Source organism: Gordionus sp. m RMFG-2023, chromosome 1 (genome assembly GCF_954871325.1).
Source record: "Gordionus sp. m RMFG-2023 chromosome 1, tfGorSpeb1-WG-v2, whole genome shotgun sequence".
NCBI classification, from domain to species: domain Eukaryota; kingdom Metazoa; phylum Nematomorpha; class Gordioida; order Chordodea; family Parachordodidae; genus Gordionus; species Gordionus sp. m RMFG-2023.
The window spans coordinates 36660307-36678936 of NC_088775.1; the positions used below are offsets into that span (position 1 = coordinate 36660307).

At 27.3% G+C, this 18630-nt stretch overlaps 1 protein-coding gene across 1 annotated transcript in view; it reads right to left on the minus strand.

Annotated features, from left to right (window-relative positions):
- Positions 1 to 8366, minus strand: part of LOC135924908 (EF-hand domain-containing protein D2 homolog) — a 28523-nt gene extending 20157 nt beyond the window's left edge. Inside the window, exons 1-2 of the mRNA XM_065460037.1 lie at positions 8268 to 8366; positions 7250 to 7369 (exon numbers count right to left, since the gene is read on the minus strand). Coding sequence (XP_065316109.1) covers positions 7250 to 7369; positions 8268 to 8366 — 219 coding nt within the window. The remainder of the gene's footprint in view (positions 1 to 7249; positions 7370 to 8267) is intronic.
- Positions 8367 to 18630: the final 10264 nt, after the last annotated feature.

The window sequence follows — 18630 nt, forward strand, 5'->3', positions numbered from 1 at the left end:
ATATTTATATCCTTATTTATTCTCTTAACTTCTGAGAACTTTACTATTGAAGATGCAATAGGCATTTTTGATCCTCCTTTCTATCTGATGATAATTTGATTTTTTTTTCTCTATCTTAAAGTAAAATTTCAAGATCATCAATGTTGCTATCATTATTATTATCGATAATTATTATCTACAACCAATAGATATTGTCTATTGTAAATAATGGAGTTTTGTTTATGCCATAAATCCTTAAGATGATCTTTAGCCGTTTGTTTTTGCTCAATACTTAATAAAACTTGATATCGAGGGTCTAAATATATAGAAGCGTATACAACACTATTTTGTAAATATTGTTGCTCTCGAATTTTCATGTTTTCTAATATTTCTTATAAAATGGACTGTAAATTTTTCTAAATCTAATCGGCATCTAATCCATATGCCTTAAAATCAAATAAACATAATTGTTCTGATTGTAATCTTAATATTGGGCGGACTGGCCATAAGGCCCGTGGGCATTTTGCCCACAAGGCCGCGAGAGAATGTCAATTTTTGAGGCCGTTCAGAGGAAAATATCAAAATTGAGGCCGAGTAGAAAAAAATTATTATTATGTTCACATTATTTTCTCTTATCATATATTTATTTTTAATGATATCTCTATGATTTGAATATCACATTCCTTGAGAATTGTCATGTCGTTTACTATATTTTAATCAGGGACCCGGAGTGAACCGTAACGAACAGTTAAACCATTATAAACCGTTATAAATATCTGAACCATAACCGTAACCGAACCGATATAATTATTTTTTGAAGGAGTAAAAAGAACCTTTATAAAAAACGGGCAAACCGGTTCAAACCGGTTCAGTTTTTATATTTTAAAAATGAAAATAATTTGAATATCCAGAATTATATAAACTTGCTCTTATAGTACTGGCGGTTCCCGCAACACAAGTTTCTGTAGAAAGGGCTATTTAGGGGCTAAAATTTGTGTTATCGTCACAACGAACAAAAAGGAATCCATTTATATTAGAAAATATATTACTTATACGTTCAAATAATATATTTAAAAATGAGTTATTTTGAATCTTATATATTTTTTTTATATATAATTCGTAGAAGCTTATAATAAAAATAAATTAGAAGATGGTGTTGCTTCAATAAAAAAAAAATTTCTAACCGTAATGAACCTTTATAAACCTTTATAATTAGCTGAACCGAACCGAACCTTTATAAATTTCTTCTTAAGAACCGTAACCAAAACGTAACCATTATAATTTTTTACATACTGAACCGTAACCAAACTGAACCGTTATAAATAACGGTTTGGGTCCCTGATTTTAATGCATAATATATCAATAACGTCGCTTAACGCTACACATCATTACCACGTACTTTTCTTTGTTTTTTTTCAAATGAAGTGAAAATGCTACCGTTTGAGTAGAGTGAAAGCTAAGTTTTGATTAATTTATTATATTATATTTTTATACATTGATTTATTGTAGAAATAATATAGCCAACATTTTTTGTTCTTAATTCATTGAAATCAAATAAAAGACAGGTCGGTGAATCAGATAAAAGGATGGATGCTTGGGTGAAACAGAATAATTCACCTGGCCAAAATAAGTTGAGTAGGCTGCAAAAAATGGGTGCGTGAAAAAGCCCTTAGATTGATATATGCTAAAGAGAGCTTGCTCCCAATAACGATAAAGGCACTTCAATTTATAATAGATAATAAATAATTTGAGACAAAAACTTGATAATTTATGTAAATTTAAGACTCTAAGTACAGCTATAATATCTTTGGAAATTTTTTAAATAATGGGGCCACTGTCATATCTTTAAACTAAAAAATTAGGTACTTGTCAGCATGGAAAATGAAAGAAGATGCTAAATCTTCTGTATCATCGATTATTGCATATATTCAAAATAAAGCAATAAAATGGCTGCTAATTTATGAAACATTTTCATATTTATAGCTCCCGGAGAGTATCTGAGTACAAAATGCTCTGTATAAAGATCGAATAGGACGAGCGAAGAAAAAGTGAAAAATGCCAAGATGAACGTCCTCAAGAATCGATTGACCTTTATAGGTTCGAACTATTTCGTTCTATAATTGATCAAGTTATAAACAGATTGTCGGAACTACTTTCTGCGAATTGAGAGCTTATCTTGAATGTGCAATATTTGAATCCAAGACATTTTGATGTAATAAATAGTAAAGGTATTTCTAAAAGGCCTTGGAAAAACTGGCACAATTGGTATATATATTGAGTGTTAAATTTCATAACGAATTATGTTCATTTGCCAGTGTATTCAAAGATTTAGTAGCAGAATTAAATAAAAGGGGCGATGATATCGCATGTACAAGTGAAGAGTCAAATGAAGAAGATGGAATATTACAATTTGATAATAAATCAGAGTGTGATAATAAATGTAACAAGTACAATATGCATACAATTGGCATATGAATACATTTTAATTTTATCATTTACGCAGGTTAATTGCGAGAAAGCATTTAGTAAATTAAAAATTATAAAAATAAACTGAGAGCTAATATTGACCAAGAAAAATTAGAAGCGTTTTTAATGATGTCAGTTGAACGAGAACTATTAGCGTAGATTGAACTGTATATTTGCGCAAAGGTTCAAAGTTAATGAGAGATTTATTAACGTAAAAATTATATATTTTCTTAATTCTTTTATTAGAATCTTATTAATATTATGTACAATATGATCGGTGCCTGATTCTATAAAAGTGCAGCAATTTTATTCTCTGTAATATTGTATAACTGCATTAATTTTATATTTATAATTAATTGATTTAATATATTGAGTATGCATTTTTTTTATATTTAACTTGTGATGTATGATTTGATTTTATAGTGCAATATCGTTGTAAATCTAATATAAAATATATATTTTCAATTAATATTATTTTACATAGGTAATGAATATGATTTTAGATGTGCATTTTTTTAAAATAAAATATATGATTATAGTTTAATTCTAATCTTTTTTTTACTAAAAATGTAAAACGTTTGTACTTATTTTCAAAAAATAAGCAGTAATAAAAATCATGTAAATCAAAGAAGCCATTTAAAAGAACTCGGTGTATGGGGGCAAAACCCCCATATAAATGAGGCCGCTATAAAAAATGCCCACGAGGCCGTAGCGTTGCCAGTCCGTCCCTGGACTAATACACTAGTAAGGTCCTTTATTTGGCACCAATCATCTTCCGACAAAATGACTTCACATGCTCCTATAATAAAATCATTACAGAAATCTTTCAAACTTAATAATCGTTCTAGCCTCATACAAATTGAGGACCAACGTGTTGTGCATTATCATTTAAATTAAAATATTATTACTTGTATTACAAAATAATTCACTTTCAATAATCAACGTATTTCTATAACATAGCATATTAATAAATTTACATAATAAAATATTATTACACTGGAAAATAATTTATGATATCAATCTCTAAATAAAATGGAACAGGAAGAAAATTGGAAGAAAAACGCGCAGATAAAATAAATGATTCCGCAAAAAAAGTTAATAAAATTTAAAAAAATTTATATTATTTTTTAAAAAAATATTTTATTTTTAAAAATTTTTATGACACCTAGAACCCTTGGACCCTCCACTTTTAAAAAGGGTCCGGGTTCAGCCAAAATACGAGGGTTCAGGGTCCGGGTTCGAGTTCACATCCCTGGTATTTGTTAAATTTCGTTTTTATTTCTTTGATTCGGAGCCCTGTCAATATTTTTCTGACCAGCCCTATTTTTTACATTTATAGGCCCTCAATTTATAAATTTTAGAATGTAAATTAAAGAATGTTTCGCATATTGTATACGATAACAAATTTAGCTAAATGTTAGCTATTTTCCTAAAATTAAAATTTATCTATGCTATAATACATAAAACGCATTGAAATATATGCAGTGTCAGTCCCAAAATAAGGCCTCTACCGCAGGGACTTATACGCCCTTTAAGCCAATGAATATATAACACCTCGACTCTCCTCTTTCACCATGCCCTCTTTTAATCCTCTTCGACCTCCTACCAAATAGCAAAAAAGAAATTAAATCATTAGCAGACCGTACATTAGCTTACTCTCTTTTACCCCCTATCAACTTACTATCCTTCGACGAATATCATTATACCCCTACCATGATAAAAGTTGTTATCCCTCCTCATAGTTGCAGCTCTGAATAAAAATACATATTAATAAACTAATTAATTAGGTAAACAGAGGAAAAGAGAAAAACCAAGTAAATTATAATGTGTAAAAGAGGAACTATTTTAAAATGGAATGTTAAATTCGGATGGATAAAATAGGTGGAGAAGGATTAAACTGAAGGATTAGTGATAAGAACATTGTATTTCGACAGTGAATCGGCGAGGCTTTAAAATTACTTTTAAGAATCCGAGCATAATTATCTGCCTTAAATAAAAGACCCCCTTCCTAGATTTATCAATGACTAACTTTAAAAAAGTTCTTAAAAAGGAAAGATATAATGTTTTTAACTATCATAATTGTATAAGATTATTTATTCATAAATGTCATAGGGATTCATTTACATATATTAAGATAACATTTTTATCAATATAGTTTTAAATAATAAAACCGAAAAATTCAATGAGCTACTTTTAGAAAATCAAAAAAAAAGGTCAATATATTCTATAGATAAAATTTAAATAAGATAGATATGAAATATTTATTTAATTTTTTTTACTTTGAAAGGTTAAAACTATTACCAATGATTTTTGCAAGAAATTTAGAACAATTCAAAGAACACTGTTCGAAAATATTTAAAATATTATGTAGAAAAGTATTTTGATTATATTAACTATAATAAGATAAAAAAAATTTTGATATTTTTCTAATCAAAAGAAACAATATTAAAAATTAGTTAAGAATTCTCAGTGTAACAATTGAATGACGGTTTTTTTTTCTTCTACCCACTTTTATCTATACAACCACCTGTTAGCGTGTTAACAATCTGACATTTAAAAAAATAAGATAAAACCTAATTTTATGGACAGGAGCCCGAACTTAATGCCTATTTTATAAAAACTACACTTTTCCATTTATTTAATTAGAAATTTTTTTAATTAATGTTTTTGCACTCTGGATGATCCTACACGTATTCATAGTTGGTCCACCCATATAATAAAGGTTTAAATAATAATTGGTATTATAATAAGTCTATAAATTTTTTACAAAAGAGGAAATAAAAAGTTTACTATTTTTGCATATTTTAGGAAAAACTAAAATGGCCGTGGACGTTTCTGGTATAAACCATGACCACGCCCTCTAACTTGAAAAATACTATTCAGAATCACATTAATTCATGTTTTACAACTTTTAAAAGTTTTCATATTTATAAAATAGGGTAAACTTTACTATAATTTTATTTATAAATTTAAACGTTAAAATATACAATTATATTTTCTGTGCTACTTCTGAAATGTAAAAACATATTTCTCTCGGTAAAAATTAAAATGCTAAAGATTTTCCAAATCTTCGTTAGCCGATAATGATGACATAATTAATTATATTAGCATTTTTCAACTGTTTTTCAATATGAGCTTTTATTTTAATTGGAGTGAAATGACGTGCCCCATTAACCAACGTGCTTTGGTCCCCTAATTTATATCTTTATGTGCATAAAATAATTAGGGCAAAATATATTATACATTTATCCCTGACGTCAATTATACCAAGGCAGAAAAATATAAATTGAGTATAATGAAGAAATTTTAAATTAATAATTAGAGATTCATCTCATAATTTTGAATAAATTTTATATTGACCTGTATTATTCTTGATTTTTGGCTTATTAATACTTAAAATATCAATATCAGAGGCCTGCAGGTTAAGTTAATCTGGTCTGAATAGTCTCGATTAAGCTAAGGGTACTCGATAATTTAAAACCACAAGCCAGGCCAAAAAATGAAAAAAAATACAAACCTGAGTCAGTCATAACCGAATTATATTTATCAGCTTAATGATTTTTAATTGTGTCAATTAACGAGCTGAAAAACACGACGGATGCTTTAAATATGTTATTCTTCTCATATTTTAAAATAAGACTTGAAATAAAAAACAACCAAAATGACCAAAAATAATAGAGATTTCTAGCCATAAAAAAATAGCAATATTTTATAAATCCATACCTGACTGTGCGAATTTTTTTTTACGAGGCGGGGCTGATGAGGTAAATTAACATTATACAAACCGAGCTTATAAATGATGTGCAAATTTAGCTTTATATATGATTTATTTTATGAATGAATATATTTAATTACTCAAATTTAGAGTTTGACATTAGAATATTTTCTGGCGTTGTTAAAATCTGCGATTTACGGGATATTTAAAAAATGGCGAAATCAAGATTTTAGTCAACATTGCCTAAACCTCGAGATTTCTCCAAAGGATGGCAGATAGGTTTGACTCTCTTTTGGCTAAATAACAAAGCGTAAGTAATATTGGTTTGAAAAAATCTTGATTCCACCATTTTTAAAAATGGGCTAGATCGAGGTTTTTAATCAAGGATTAAAATAGAACCGAACCGTTAAACCGGTTTTATAATCTTGACTTTTTAAAAACCTAAACCCAATCTGAAACGTTGAAAATTTTGTCAAACGAACCTCTAATAAAAATATCCTGTGAACCGTTTTGGATATCCTAACCAGGGTTATGCATTTGACAGGTCAAATACAATTCGATTAATTGACCGATATTTGACGGTCAAATACGATCAAATTCAAATAAATGTGTTTTACGCCAATATTATTATTATCTATATATATAATATATTTAAAAAATGAATCTATGTAATATTGTATTTCATAATATTTTTTTAATTCATTCCCTAGTTAATGTTTCGGTCTCCCTGGCAGAGTCTTGTTCCGATTCATATTTAATAACATTATTTTCTTTAATATTTTTAATAAATCTTAAATTATGATATATTCTTAGCAATTTTCCTGTTGTAGAAGTCTTTAATCGATTTCTGTTTTTCGTATGAATATTATCCCAAACCGACCAATTTCTTTCTAAGAACTAGGAAATATTAGTAAAATATTAGCACTTCTCTTAATTATCAAAGCGCATTCCACCAACTTGAGGCCTAAATCTGATTGTTTCTAATGGAAGTTAGCGCTTTCCACATGTGGCTATTAAATATGCCGCTTTTACTTCTGAAATTTATTATATCATTTAAAATATTTTAATTATCATCACCTTGTAAAATACCTTATTTTGTATTATATCACATGCTTCATCAAATTTAGTACTAGTAAGATATTCCCCTTGATGTTGGGGGTCAAATAAATAAGCAGCATTGTGAGCACATGTATTTAGATCATTTTTTCTCTTTTTAAACATAATTTTTATTTTTATATAGTCAAAATAGAGAAATATAGAATCATGGCATGTTTATATTATGTGTTTTTCCAAATTAAGCATCTCATTTTTTGCGCCAAAGTACATTTATCCCCTTGCACTTACAACAATTAAGTAGCTAAAGGTTGGAGCATAGCTAAAAAATTTTAATTTTTTTCCAAAATATTTCTCATTTAATATATTATTGGTAATTTCTATGAGACAAATATCACATACAGCTTCTTCAACAACTGATGCTTTCAGAGCTTTCTTACATATTTGTATTTGCTCCATACATTATATTGACGATGCTCATCTTGTTTGGCTAATTGTACTTAATGTAGGTATACATGCTGATTCTTATGGTAAAATACTGCAGTTGGTATGTGTTTATTCTTGATAAATTTAACAATTTTTTTAATTATTGAAATATGGTAACTGAAGTCGTTCAATCGTTCAAAATCGTGAAAGAATAGCTGCAATTTATGCGCTGCACAATCATAGAATTGTATATGATTATAAGTAGATTCAGATTTTAGAATTCTCCAGGGTGCTTTCATGTTAGCGGCATTACCAGTAACTAATAAATATACTCTTACTGGATTCAATTCATGAATTACATTTTAAAATTCCTGGGCTTAATATGCCGTATGGCGATTTCTCAGTATTTAAAAATTTGTAGAATACTGGAACAGGCGTCATCACCATATAATTAATAATACTCTCGTTTTTGATGTTACTCAAGCCATCTGATATAATTGATAAATAAGGAGCTTTATCTATTATATCTGCTGACTCTCGCCTCTATATCTGCTGACTCTTTGTCTTGAAGATATCCAGCCAGCTGCCTTCGTCTGGGTAAAGTGTAAATAGAACGTTATCTTTTAACTTGGATGTAGGAATTTGCAGTGATGTGGAAAGGTAAATTGCTCACATATACAGCCTTTGCATACATTTGATCGTGCTCATTTTTTTCTTTGGGATTCATTCTATCTATGAAACCTGTTATACAAGATTGAGATTTACATTTAATCCTTGACTGTAGATTGATCAGAGTTCATGGAATCAAATTTTCCTCAGTCACAAGACAAAATAGCCAATTTGATAATAATTCTCGCTAATTTCACCAAATTCTTTATTAGCGCTATTACAAATTACATTTGTGTGATTTTCTCGAGGTTCATATTTTGGAATTTGAATAAAATTTTTCATTAATTATGACAGGGCACATAGTACAGCTGATTAAATAAATGCTTGACCATTCTATCAACGTGGGTAATATAGGATATCTTGCAAAACCTGCATACCGCTTTAACTGATTTACCATCGCGTACTTCTTGAAAATGTTTCCAACTTGATGCTTTGGTTTAACTATAATCTCGAATATATAAAAATTTAACTATAAAAGATTTTGAATATTGTAAAGTTAATCAATCTTAATTATTTTATAATTATCGATCAATTATTTCAATAATTTGGCTTAATATTATATAAAATATAATATAAGATATAACTTTTTACCAGAATTGAATAAATTATTTTGTAAATCTGACCAGAACAACTAATAAGAAAATTAATTTATATATCAAATGTAGCAAGTGGAAGTAAAAGAAATGAGAATTAATATAATTTATACTCGGCTAAATATTAAATAAATTTAAATTTATTATAAAATAAACCATGATTTAGCTAAATTATATTTATATATTTTGGTAATAAAAAAAATTCTTTTGCTTTTATATTATAAAATTTTTATATAAAATTATAATTAAAACGATTCTTCATGACACAAATATATTTTTATATAAATTGTCTAATAAGATTGATAAACATGCTTTTAATGCATACTAGTATTTGCCGGCCAAATACTCCTCCGGTACCGACATGACAGCCCTGCATAACTCTTTTAAAAACTATCAATAATCAATTTTTGATTGTCAGGAACTATTTTTATATTTTGATATTTGACTCAGCCACCCAAATTGGCGTAAAAATTGTCCTCACCCATAGAGTTTATTCTTTCTCTTTATAGACATCATATTTTGAAGAAGAGTAGAATACGGCCTGGTTCAATATAATAGTTATGAAATTTTTAAAATATGTTCTTCACTTTCACTTTACATAACTTATAAATTGGTATACCAAAAGGTTAGATCAAAGGTCCGAGCCGATATTATTATTTTTACCAAACGAACCTGAACCGTTATTTTTATTTGAACCTGAACCGAACCTATATTCGTGATGGTTCGGTATTCAACAACAATAATATTATATAGCAGATATAGTATACTCTGCCTCAATAAAAAAAACCTTCATGCGCATTATTATATCTAAAATTAAATAAAAGAATAAAGGCGTTAATTTTTTCTAAAATGAGGTTTTAGGAAGTTATGGCACAATAAATTATTTATATCAAAAACTTTGAAACATTTATTTTCCTCTAGCCATTTCAGAGTTATGGCAAGATTAAAAAATTAGACGTCATTCTATAAATGAACGACCACACATTATATCTAATAGTATAATAATATATTTTAGCAAATCAATCTACAGTTTGATTGCTTTTAAAAATCATTTGATATTATAATAATAATAATACTTAAATAATACCAAACTTTAACCTTTTTCTATGTTCCTTCTTTTGGTTTCTAATGATTGGCGGAAAGCGATGAAAGGTCTTTACTCAGAGATTAGCTATTGATGCACATGCGAAAAATGGAATCGCAAATTTATAGATGCAGGTGCTTTTCAAGATATTATTCGAAGACAAATAGCATAGTTATATATTCTTGAGAGTTTCGAGGGAAATCGAGAAAAATATGAATTTATCAACAAGTTTTAAATAAATAAGAATAAAAAAAACTTAAAAGCTTCGGAGATATCCCAATAGTGTATTTGTCTCTCAAGATTCTCTCAAAATTTACTTGTAAAAGAAGTATTCATAAACTGGATTATGAATTTTATAAGGTAAAAATATTAGTTTATTATTTTGCTTTTTAAAATCCCTAAGACTAATAACAGCCTTCAAAAAAATTCGATTTAATTGAATCTTGGAAATAGAGAAGTGGGATCAAGTAAAATATAGTGCGATTCGGGACCTCGCATAAATGATATCATAAGAATATTTTATTTTAGTCGTCAAAATATAATGGTTTGTTGGTGTTTTAGATAAATTTAAAAAATTTCCAACCGATTTAAAAAATTCGGGAATAATTCCTAAACTATAGACACAGAGTTATATATTTTATTTGAAATTAATCTTCAACTCGTTGTAACAATTAGCATGTATACCTCTGTTGGTTGATTTATACATCTCTCTATTTCCACAGTTAGGTAACGCACAATTCCTTTAAATGTTGTTAAACGACTCGATTTGAGCCGATTTTTAAAAAGGGTTAACTCAATTTTTAGCCGGAAAAATATTTCCTAAGTATCGAGATTTCGCTAATAGATATCCAATCATTGTGCCACCTATGAGCAAAATCTTCTGGCTTATTCTTCTAGATAAAATATAGTATTTGAGTGGAAGAGCGATGATGTTTTGTGATCCACGAGATTATTTTGACCCTTAAAAGCTTAATCTTATTTAGTAAAATTAAAATATATCTTGATATTTTAAATATGATACTTGTATCTCTATCTAAAATACATTTTTTTAAATAAAGAATTTATATCCGTATCTTAATTCCTATATAAAGGACCTGTCCAACTCTAAGCACACTCCTATCGCAGGCATATCTAGAATTTCTGTGGGAATTTTTCTATAAATTTTTTCGGAGATTATGCCTAATATACTTTTTCTTAAAATGGGGTGGGGGTACTTCTGTGAGAGTTTTTCCATAAATTTTTTCGGAGATTAGGCCTATTATATTTTTTCTTAAAATAATTTTTTCATTTTTTAAAAAAATATTAAAATGCCTTTTTTTCTAAAAATTTTGAATTTATACTTAAATCGTTATTTATAGTGACATATTATACATTATTTAGGATAAGAGGGTAGGGGCAGTATAGAGGGATAATTTTTATTAGCAACTGATTTTTTCAGTCAAATTTACTAGGGAGGAAACGTTTCGTGCCCCTCCTCACTTGACTATGACTCCAACACTAAAGCGATTACGCTTCCTCTTATCAATCATGTTGTTGACCTTGATATCCCTTTCTAATAAATAATTATCTATTGTTTCCATCATATAAGAACTAACCTTATTTACAATAATTTGCTAGTTTTTATATGCTATTTATACCTGACTGACAATCAATTCAACATCGTCATTTCCGTCTATAGGCGTTCTTCTTCGATTTCCTTATAGCATGAATCTCGGATCGATATATAAGTGTAGACTTTATAAACTGACTTACATAACATTGTCCTTAATTCTATATTTTATTCAATAGTTTATCTTAATACTATTATACCCAAATCTAGCAAACTCATCTATCCAGAATTCATCCTTACTTTTATTTCCTCTCTGTTTATATAATAGAAAATAATATTAAAAGTAACACACCAGGATTTACAACCCCCTCCCCCCACCCATTTTGGATAACTACTAGGCCTCGTATAAAATCTCGAAATGTATTTTATATAATTTTTATATCTATTTTAAATATAGTCTGGAATGATTTCGATAATATTGTGCCACAGGTTGAACTGGACTGATTTCTTAAATATTTCGCCATAAGTTAATTTTAATTTTTAAAAATTATTTTGCACAAATGCATGTAAATCCAGTTATAAAATTTCTTAACGAACCAGAAATTTAAGAATCAGAGAAAAGTGTAAATAAATCACTAAAAGAGGGAAAGGATTATAATTTATAGCACGTCGCATAAGGAAATTGAAAGAATAATTTTGAGACAGCGCAATACCATTATTATATTTATTGATTATTTGAGATTTTTTTGTCAACACACGAAATAAAATTATATGATAATAAATTTATAATAATAATTGATTTTTTTTATTTAAGAGAATATTTTTAGAAAAAATTATTCATTTGATTATCACACTGACTTGAATAAAAGAATAGCTTCGTTATCCACATAAAAATACAGGAAATTTCCAGCTTCGTGAGCTACAAAACTGCCAAAATTTTTGCCCACCACACAATGCCAAGTTGGACTATGAACTCTAAAAAAATTTTTGATTATAATTAATAGATAAAAAAACAGTTATTTATATTTAATATATCTTAATACTTATGGGATAGGAGGACTCGAAAAGCCGAGCAAATAATAGATAAGGGTTTCTGCATGATCATGATTTAAAATAAATGTTTATACTACTTTATAACCATTCTTTTTAAGATTTTAGCCAAAATAATATTATGTGAGCCTGGAGATTTTGCTCATAGTTAAAACTGAAATGCTAATAATAATAAAATCTTTAAACGCTCTTAATAATAATAAATCCTCGGAAAAAGTATTGAATGCTCAGATTAAAAACTGAATTACTAACAAAATTAAAATGGTCAGAATAATATATATGAAAGCTCAGAATTTGCTTAATTAGGAAAATAAATTGCTATAAATCAAATTATATTTAAAATAGGAGACATAACTATCCCCTCCCAATGCATCTCTAACAAACAAAAAAGGTTTGAGCTATTAATTTTTACTTTATAAATATTGAAGTATAATTAAGATGAGGGCGATGGCGCAATATAAATTACAATGTATTCCTTTTCAAACATTTCTTTCAGAGCTATGATATAAATATTTTCCATGATTATAAACTTTATGGAAAGCAATTTTTAATATTTAAACCTCCAAATTTGTTTTATGATGACTTTTCCATTTTTTTTGAAAAAAATTGTTAAAAATAGCGAGCAGCATATCGGGTTAAAACCTGCCCATTGCAGATCGCATTTAATTTCATATTTATAAATTAATGTTAAAACCTAATTAATTCTTATGCCTCAAAGAATATCGTCAATTTTTAAATATGATGCAACTCAATTTTAAAACAAGTGGTCGGTTATTATTTTTTAGTGCTATTATAATATGAACATTTTATTTTATATTTATTTAAATATATATCAATAAATTTAAATTTAAAAGGAAAAAATTATATAAATAATATACTTAATTTAATAAAACTTTAAAAAATGCCAATCAAAGAAGTTGGAATAAAGGCGAGAATTGTTTTAAATTTTTCAGTAGAAAATAGTTAAGTGGATATTTTAAACATGCATATTTTTTTAAATAATTCCTATACCCTCCCTCCCATTTTCATAGAATGATGATTAATAAAAGAGTCAAAATATCATTATGTTGCTTTCATTTGATACCATGTCGAGTTATATAGAAAAGTTTTCAAAAGATTTTTCTTTTCCCACTTAGACAACAGGTAAAATTTAGAGGAGTGATAACTAACAATGCTATTATTAGAGATATTTTTATGAGTTTTCATTTGATAACCTGATAGAGAGAGTATGAAAAATATTTCCACTCTTCCCTCCATAATTTAGATCAGAGTGTAATTAACAGGTCCGAGCAGACGGGGGGGGGGCGAGTGGCCCCCGAAATTAAACAATTTTAGGGCCGCCAAATTTTGTAAAAAACAAGAATTTTTTTGTATCCACTAGTAGTGTTGTTAATCGGCTTAGCCGAGTCAACTCGAACAGAGCTGACCCAAATTTTGGGTCGTTTTTTTCGACCTCGACCCGAGTTCAAGCCGAAAAAAACGACCTCGACCCAAAATATGGGTCGTTTTTTTTCCACCTCGACCCGAGTCCAAGCCGAAAAAACGACCTCGACCCGAGTCCAAGCTGAAAAAAACGACCTCGACCCAAAATATGGGTTGTTTTTTTCGACTCAGACTTGTAGTTTGGTTGTTTTTTCCGACTCAGACTTGAAATTTATTTCTTTAAGCCATTGTATAAAAATATATTTTGCAATCATGTTAAATTAAAATTGAAGATGTACCATAGGAAAGTGACAATTGTCATAATCGTCATTTTTGAACTTTTTAAGGCAAATGGGTAAAAATATATTTTGTAAACATGTTACATTAAAATTTCATTGAAGATGTACCATAGGAAAGTGACAATTGTCATAATCGTCACTTTTGAACTTTTTTTAAGGCAAATGGGTAAAAATATATTTTGTAAACATGTTAAATTAAAATTTCATTGAAGATGTACCATAGGAAAGTGACAATTGTCATAATCGTTATTTTTGAACTTTTTTTAAAGCAAATGGGTAAAAATATATTTTGTAAACATGTTAAATTAAAATTTCATTGAAGATGTACCATAGGAAAGTGACAATTGTCATAATCGTCATTTTTGAACTTTTTTGAATTTTTTTAAGGCAAATGGGTAAAAATATATTTTGTAAACATGTTAAATTAAAATTTCATTGAAGATGTACCATAGGAAAGTGACAATTTTCAAAATCGTCATTTTTGAACTTTTAATTTTTTTAAGGCAAATGGGTAAAAATATATTTTGTAAACATGTTAAATTAAAATTTCATTGAAGATGTACCATAGGAAAGTGACAATTGTCATAATCGTCATTTTTGAACTTTTTTAAATTTTTTAAGGCAAGTGGGTAAAAATATATTTTGTAAACATGTTAAATTAAAATTTCATTGAAGATGTACCATAGGAAAGTGACAATTGTCATAATCGTCATTTTTGAACTTTTGAATTTTTTTAAGGCAAATGGGTAAAAATATATTTTGTAAATATGTTAAATTAAAATTTCGTGAAGATGTACTATAGGAAAGTGACAATTATCATAATCGTCATTTTTTAACTTTTTCGAACTTTTTTTAGACAAATGGGTAAAAGTATATTTTGCAAACATGTTAAATTAAAATATCGTTGAAGATGTACCATAGGAAAGTGACTGTCATAATCGTCATTTTTGAACTTTTTTCAATTTAATTGAAGCAGATAGATAAAAATATATACTGTAAACATTTTAATTCAGTGATGAAAAACCTTGAAAAAAATTAAAATAGCCATGTTGATAATTTTTTTGGAATATTTTGAAGAAAATAAAAAAAAATTCGAAGTATTGTAAAAAGTGGTTAATAAGACGCTACTTTATCGAAAAAATAGCGGAAACTCTTATAAAAACAGGCTTTGAAATACTAATTATAAATAAAATCAGTTTTCCAAAAAAAAATAAGTATTTATATGAGATAGTTTGCCACAATGAATCTTTTTCTCGGGTTCTTCTAACTAAAATATTAATATAACATGTTTTACAAATAAGATTTTTACTATTTGATTAAATATAGTTTTAAAATAATTATGACTTTTATCACTATTCTATGGCTTTTATTGAAATTTTAATTAACTAGTTTATAATTTATATTTTAACCATTTTCTTCAAAATATTCCAAAAAGATTATCAACATGGCATTTTAATTTTTTCAAGGTTTTTCATCACTGAAAAATTGATTTATTACAGTATATATTTTTATCTCTCTGCTTCAATTAAATTGAAAAAAGTTCAAAATTGACGAATATGACAATTGTCACTTTCCTATGCTACATCTTAAACGATATTTTAATTTAACATGTTTACAAAATATATTTTTACCCATTTGCCTAAAAAAAATTCGAAAAAGTTAAAAAATAACGATTATGATAATTGTCACTTTCCTATGGTACATCTTCACTGAAATTTTAATTTAACATGTTTACAAAATATATTTTTACCCATTTGCCTTAAAAAATTTTAAAAATGAAGATTATGACAATTGTCACTTTCCTATGGTACATCTTCAATGAAATTTTAATTTAACATGTTTACAAAATATTTTTTTACCCATTCGCCTTAAAAAAATTTCAAAAATGACGATTACGACTTTTGTCACTTTCCTATGGTACATCTTCAATGAAATTTTAACATGTTTACAAAATATATTTTTACCCATTTGCCTTAAAAAAATTCAAAAATTACGATTATGACAATTGTCACTTTCCTATGGTACATCTTCAATGAAACTTTAATTTAACATGTTTACAAAATATATTTTTACCCATTTGCCTTAAAAAAATTCAAAAAAGTTCAAAAGTGACTATTATGACAATTGTCACTTTCCTATGGTACATCTTCAATGAAATTTTAATTTAATTTATTTTTTAGTTAATTTGATTATTTTATTGAACTTTTATAAATAATCTTTAAAAACGATTTAATTAAATTTTCAATTAGCAAAGAAACAAGATAATCGGTATGTAAAAAAATATAATAAATTTATTTCAGAAAAAATGGACTTCTATTTATGATTATTTTGTTAATATTTGGTCTATTTTTTCGTAAAGGTCCTTCTTTTGTAGTTAATTGCTACGTGGCACTTTTCGGATATTCTGATAAGTCTATTTAAAATAAAAAAGTTTACATCATATTCTTCATTTAATACACCGATTTTTCAAATGGGCTCATTTTAAATTACTCTAATCTAGATTGAGTTATTATTTTAATAAAGATAGATTCGACTTTTGCTTAATTTAATATATACTATATAACATGCTAGTTTCAGTCCCATAAAAGACAAACTTAATATAAAAATAGTGTTTAGTGAGTTGAATTGTTAGACGCCATATAATCTTTTATTTCATAACCATAGAATTTTCAAAATGGGAAGAAGAAACAAATTTGATTCAGGTGCTGAGAAACGAAAAGAAAGAAGAGCGACGCTACATTTATAATTCTCCAAAAGGAGCCATTTTAAAATACTTTAAAAATAAAAATGCGCCAACCAGAAATACTCGATAGCCATCTCGATGATGAGCACATTGTTATTCATATGCCAAAAGATTCCACAAAAGTCCCTGTTTCACATATTTCTCATTCTCATCATGACGATCGCACAGAAGTCACTGTTTCATATATTTCTCACTCTCATTATGACGATCTAGCAGAGGTTGCTGATTCACATATTTCCCTCTCTCATCATAGTGCAAGCAAAATGACAATATTGAATTAGAAAAAGCAATTACTCAGAGTATTACTAGATCAAGCGAGAAATTTGTTGGAGGAACGTTTCCAGTAGTTAAAGCTATTATAATTTTGGATTCTTATTAATATACCAAAATTAATAAATGCGCAGTAAAGAGCATTTATGATTAAAATTTAATAAAATATACATGTTTTTGGTTCTCTTCCCAAAAATTTATCAAATAAAGCTTAAAAAATTGTGTTTTTTTAAGGGGCCTGCCAAATTATTTTTTACCCTGGGCCGCCAAAAGTATCGGCACGGCGCTGATTAACAAAGAGTCAAAATAAAAATATTTTCTTCAATTCGATACCTATATCGAACTAAAATGGTCCATTATATGATTTCCCAACTTAATAGGCCTGACCCAGGTTTTATAAAATATATTTCCCGGGATAGGTTTATTTTAAAATAAAATTTTACGACTTGGTCAGGGCAAGCAGATTTGAGATTATTAAAGGAAGAAATATTCAATTTTGAGCAATCAAGGGAAAAAAATAAGCGTTTCAGTTTTTATTCTGAACAAAATAATAAAAAATTTTTTAAAATAAAGAACATAGAATAATAACAAATAATTTACCTGTCCATTTCTTCTTTAATAGTCTTTGCAATATCCTTCTCCTGGCTATGCCTGTTCATGGCACCTTTGGCAAATTCTACAGCATCGTTTTGCATCACCTCTGGCATATCAGCTGCCTTCAATTTTACTATATGCTGAGTCATATATATTTTTTTAATTTATTAGGTACAGTTTCCAAAAATCTTTTAATTAATCGCGATCAATGAATTCAAAAATTTTAAAGAAAAATCATTTTTTTTTCTTCATAAAACATGAAAATTATAATGAGAAATTAGATACTAAACATTTAAAAAGATAAAATTTACGTAATATATGATGATTGCACTATGTTATTTTCAAATAAGTATAATACGCTTTCCTAATTATTTATTAGATAATTAATAAAAAGCAAGATGGTTCAATAGCGTAATTTTTGTTTGAGCAAAACTTTTTCTTTTAAACCAATCAAATAATTAATAATTGATCTTTTTATCATTTTTATAGTGAAATGAAAATAAATAAATATATAATATCTTGTAAAGATCAGAATCTTCACGGATTCACATGTTAAACAAATATTCTAAAAAATATGTTCCTCTTATCAAAATTTCCTCTAAATAGAGTGGTTCACAGCCAAACAAAAGTTATTTTTTTATTTTTTATATTTTTTTTCCTTTTATTTAAATTTCCTTTTTTAAAAAAAAACGTAAGGGTTTAAAATGTTAATTATATT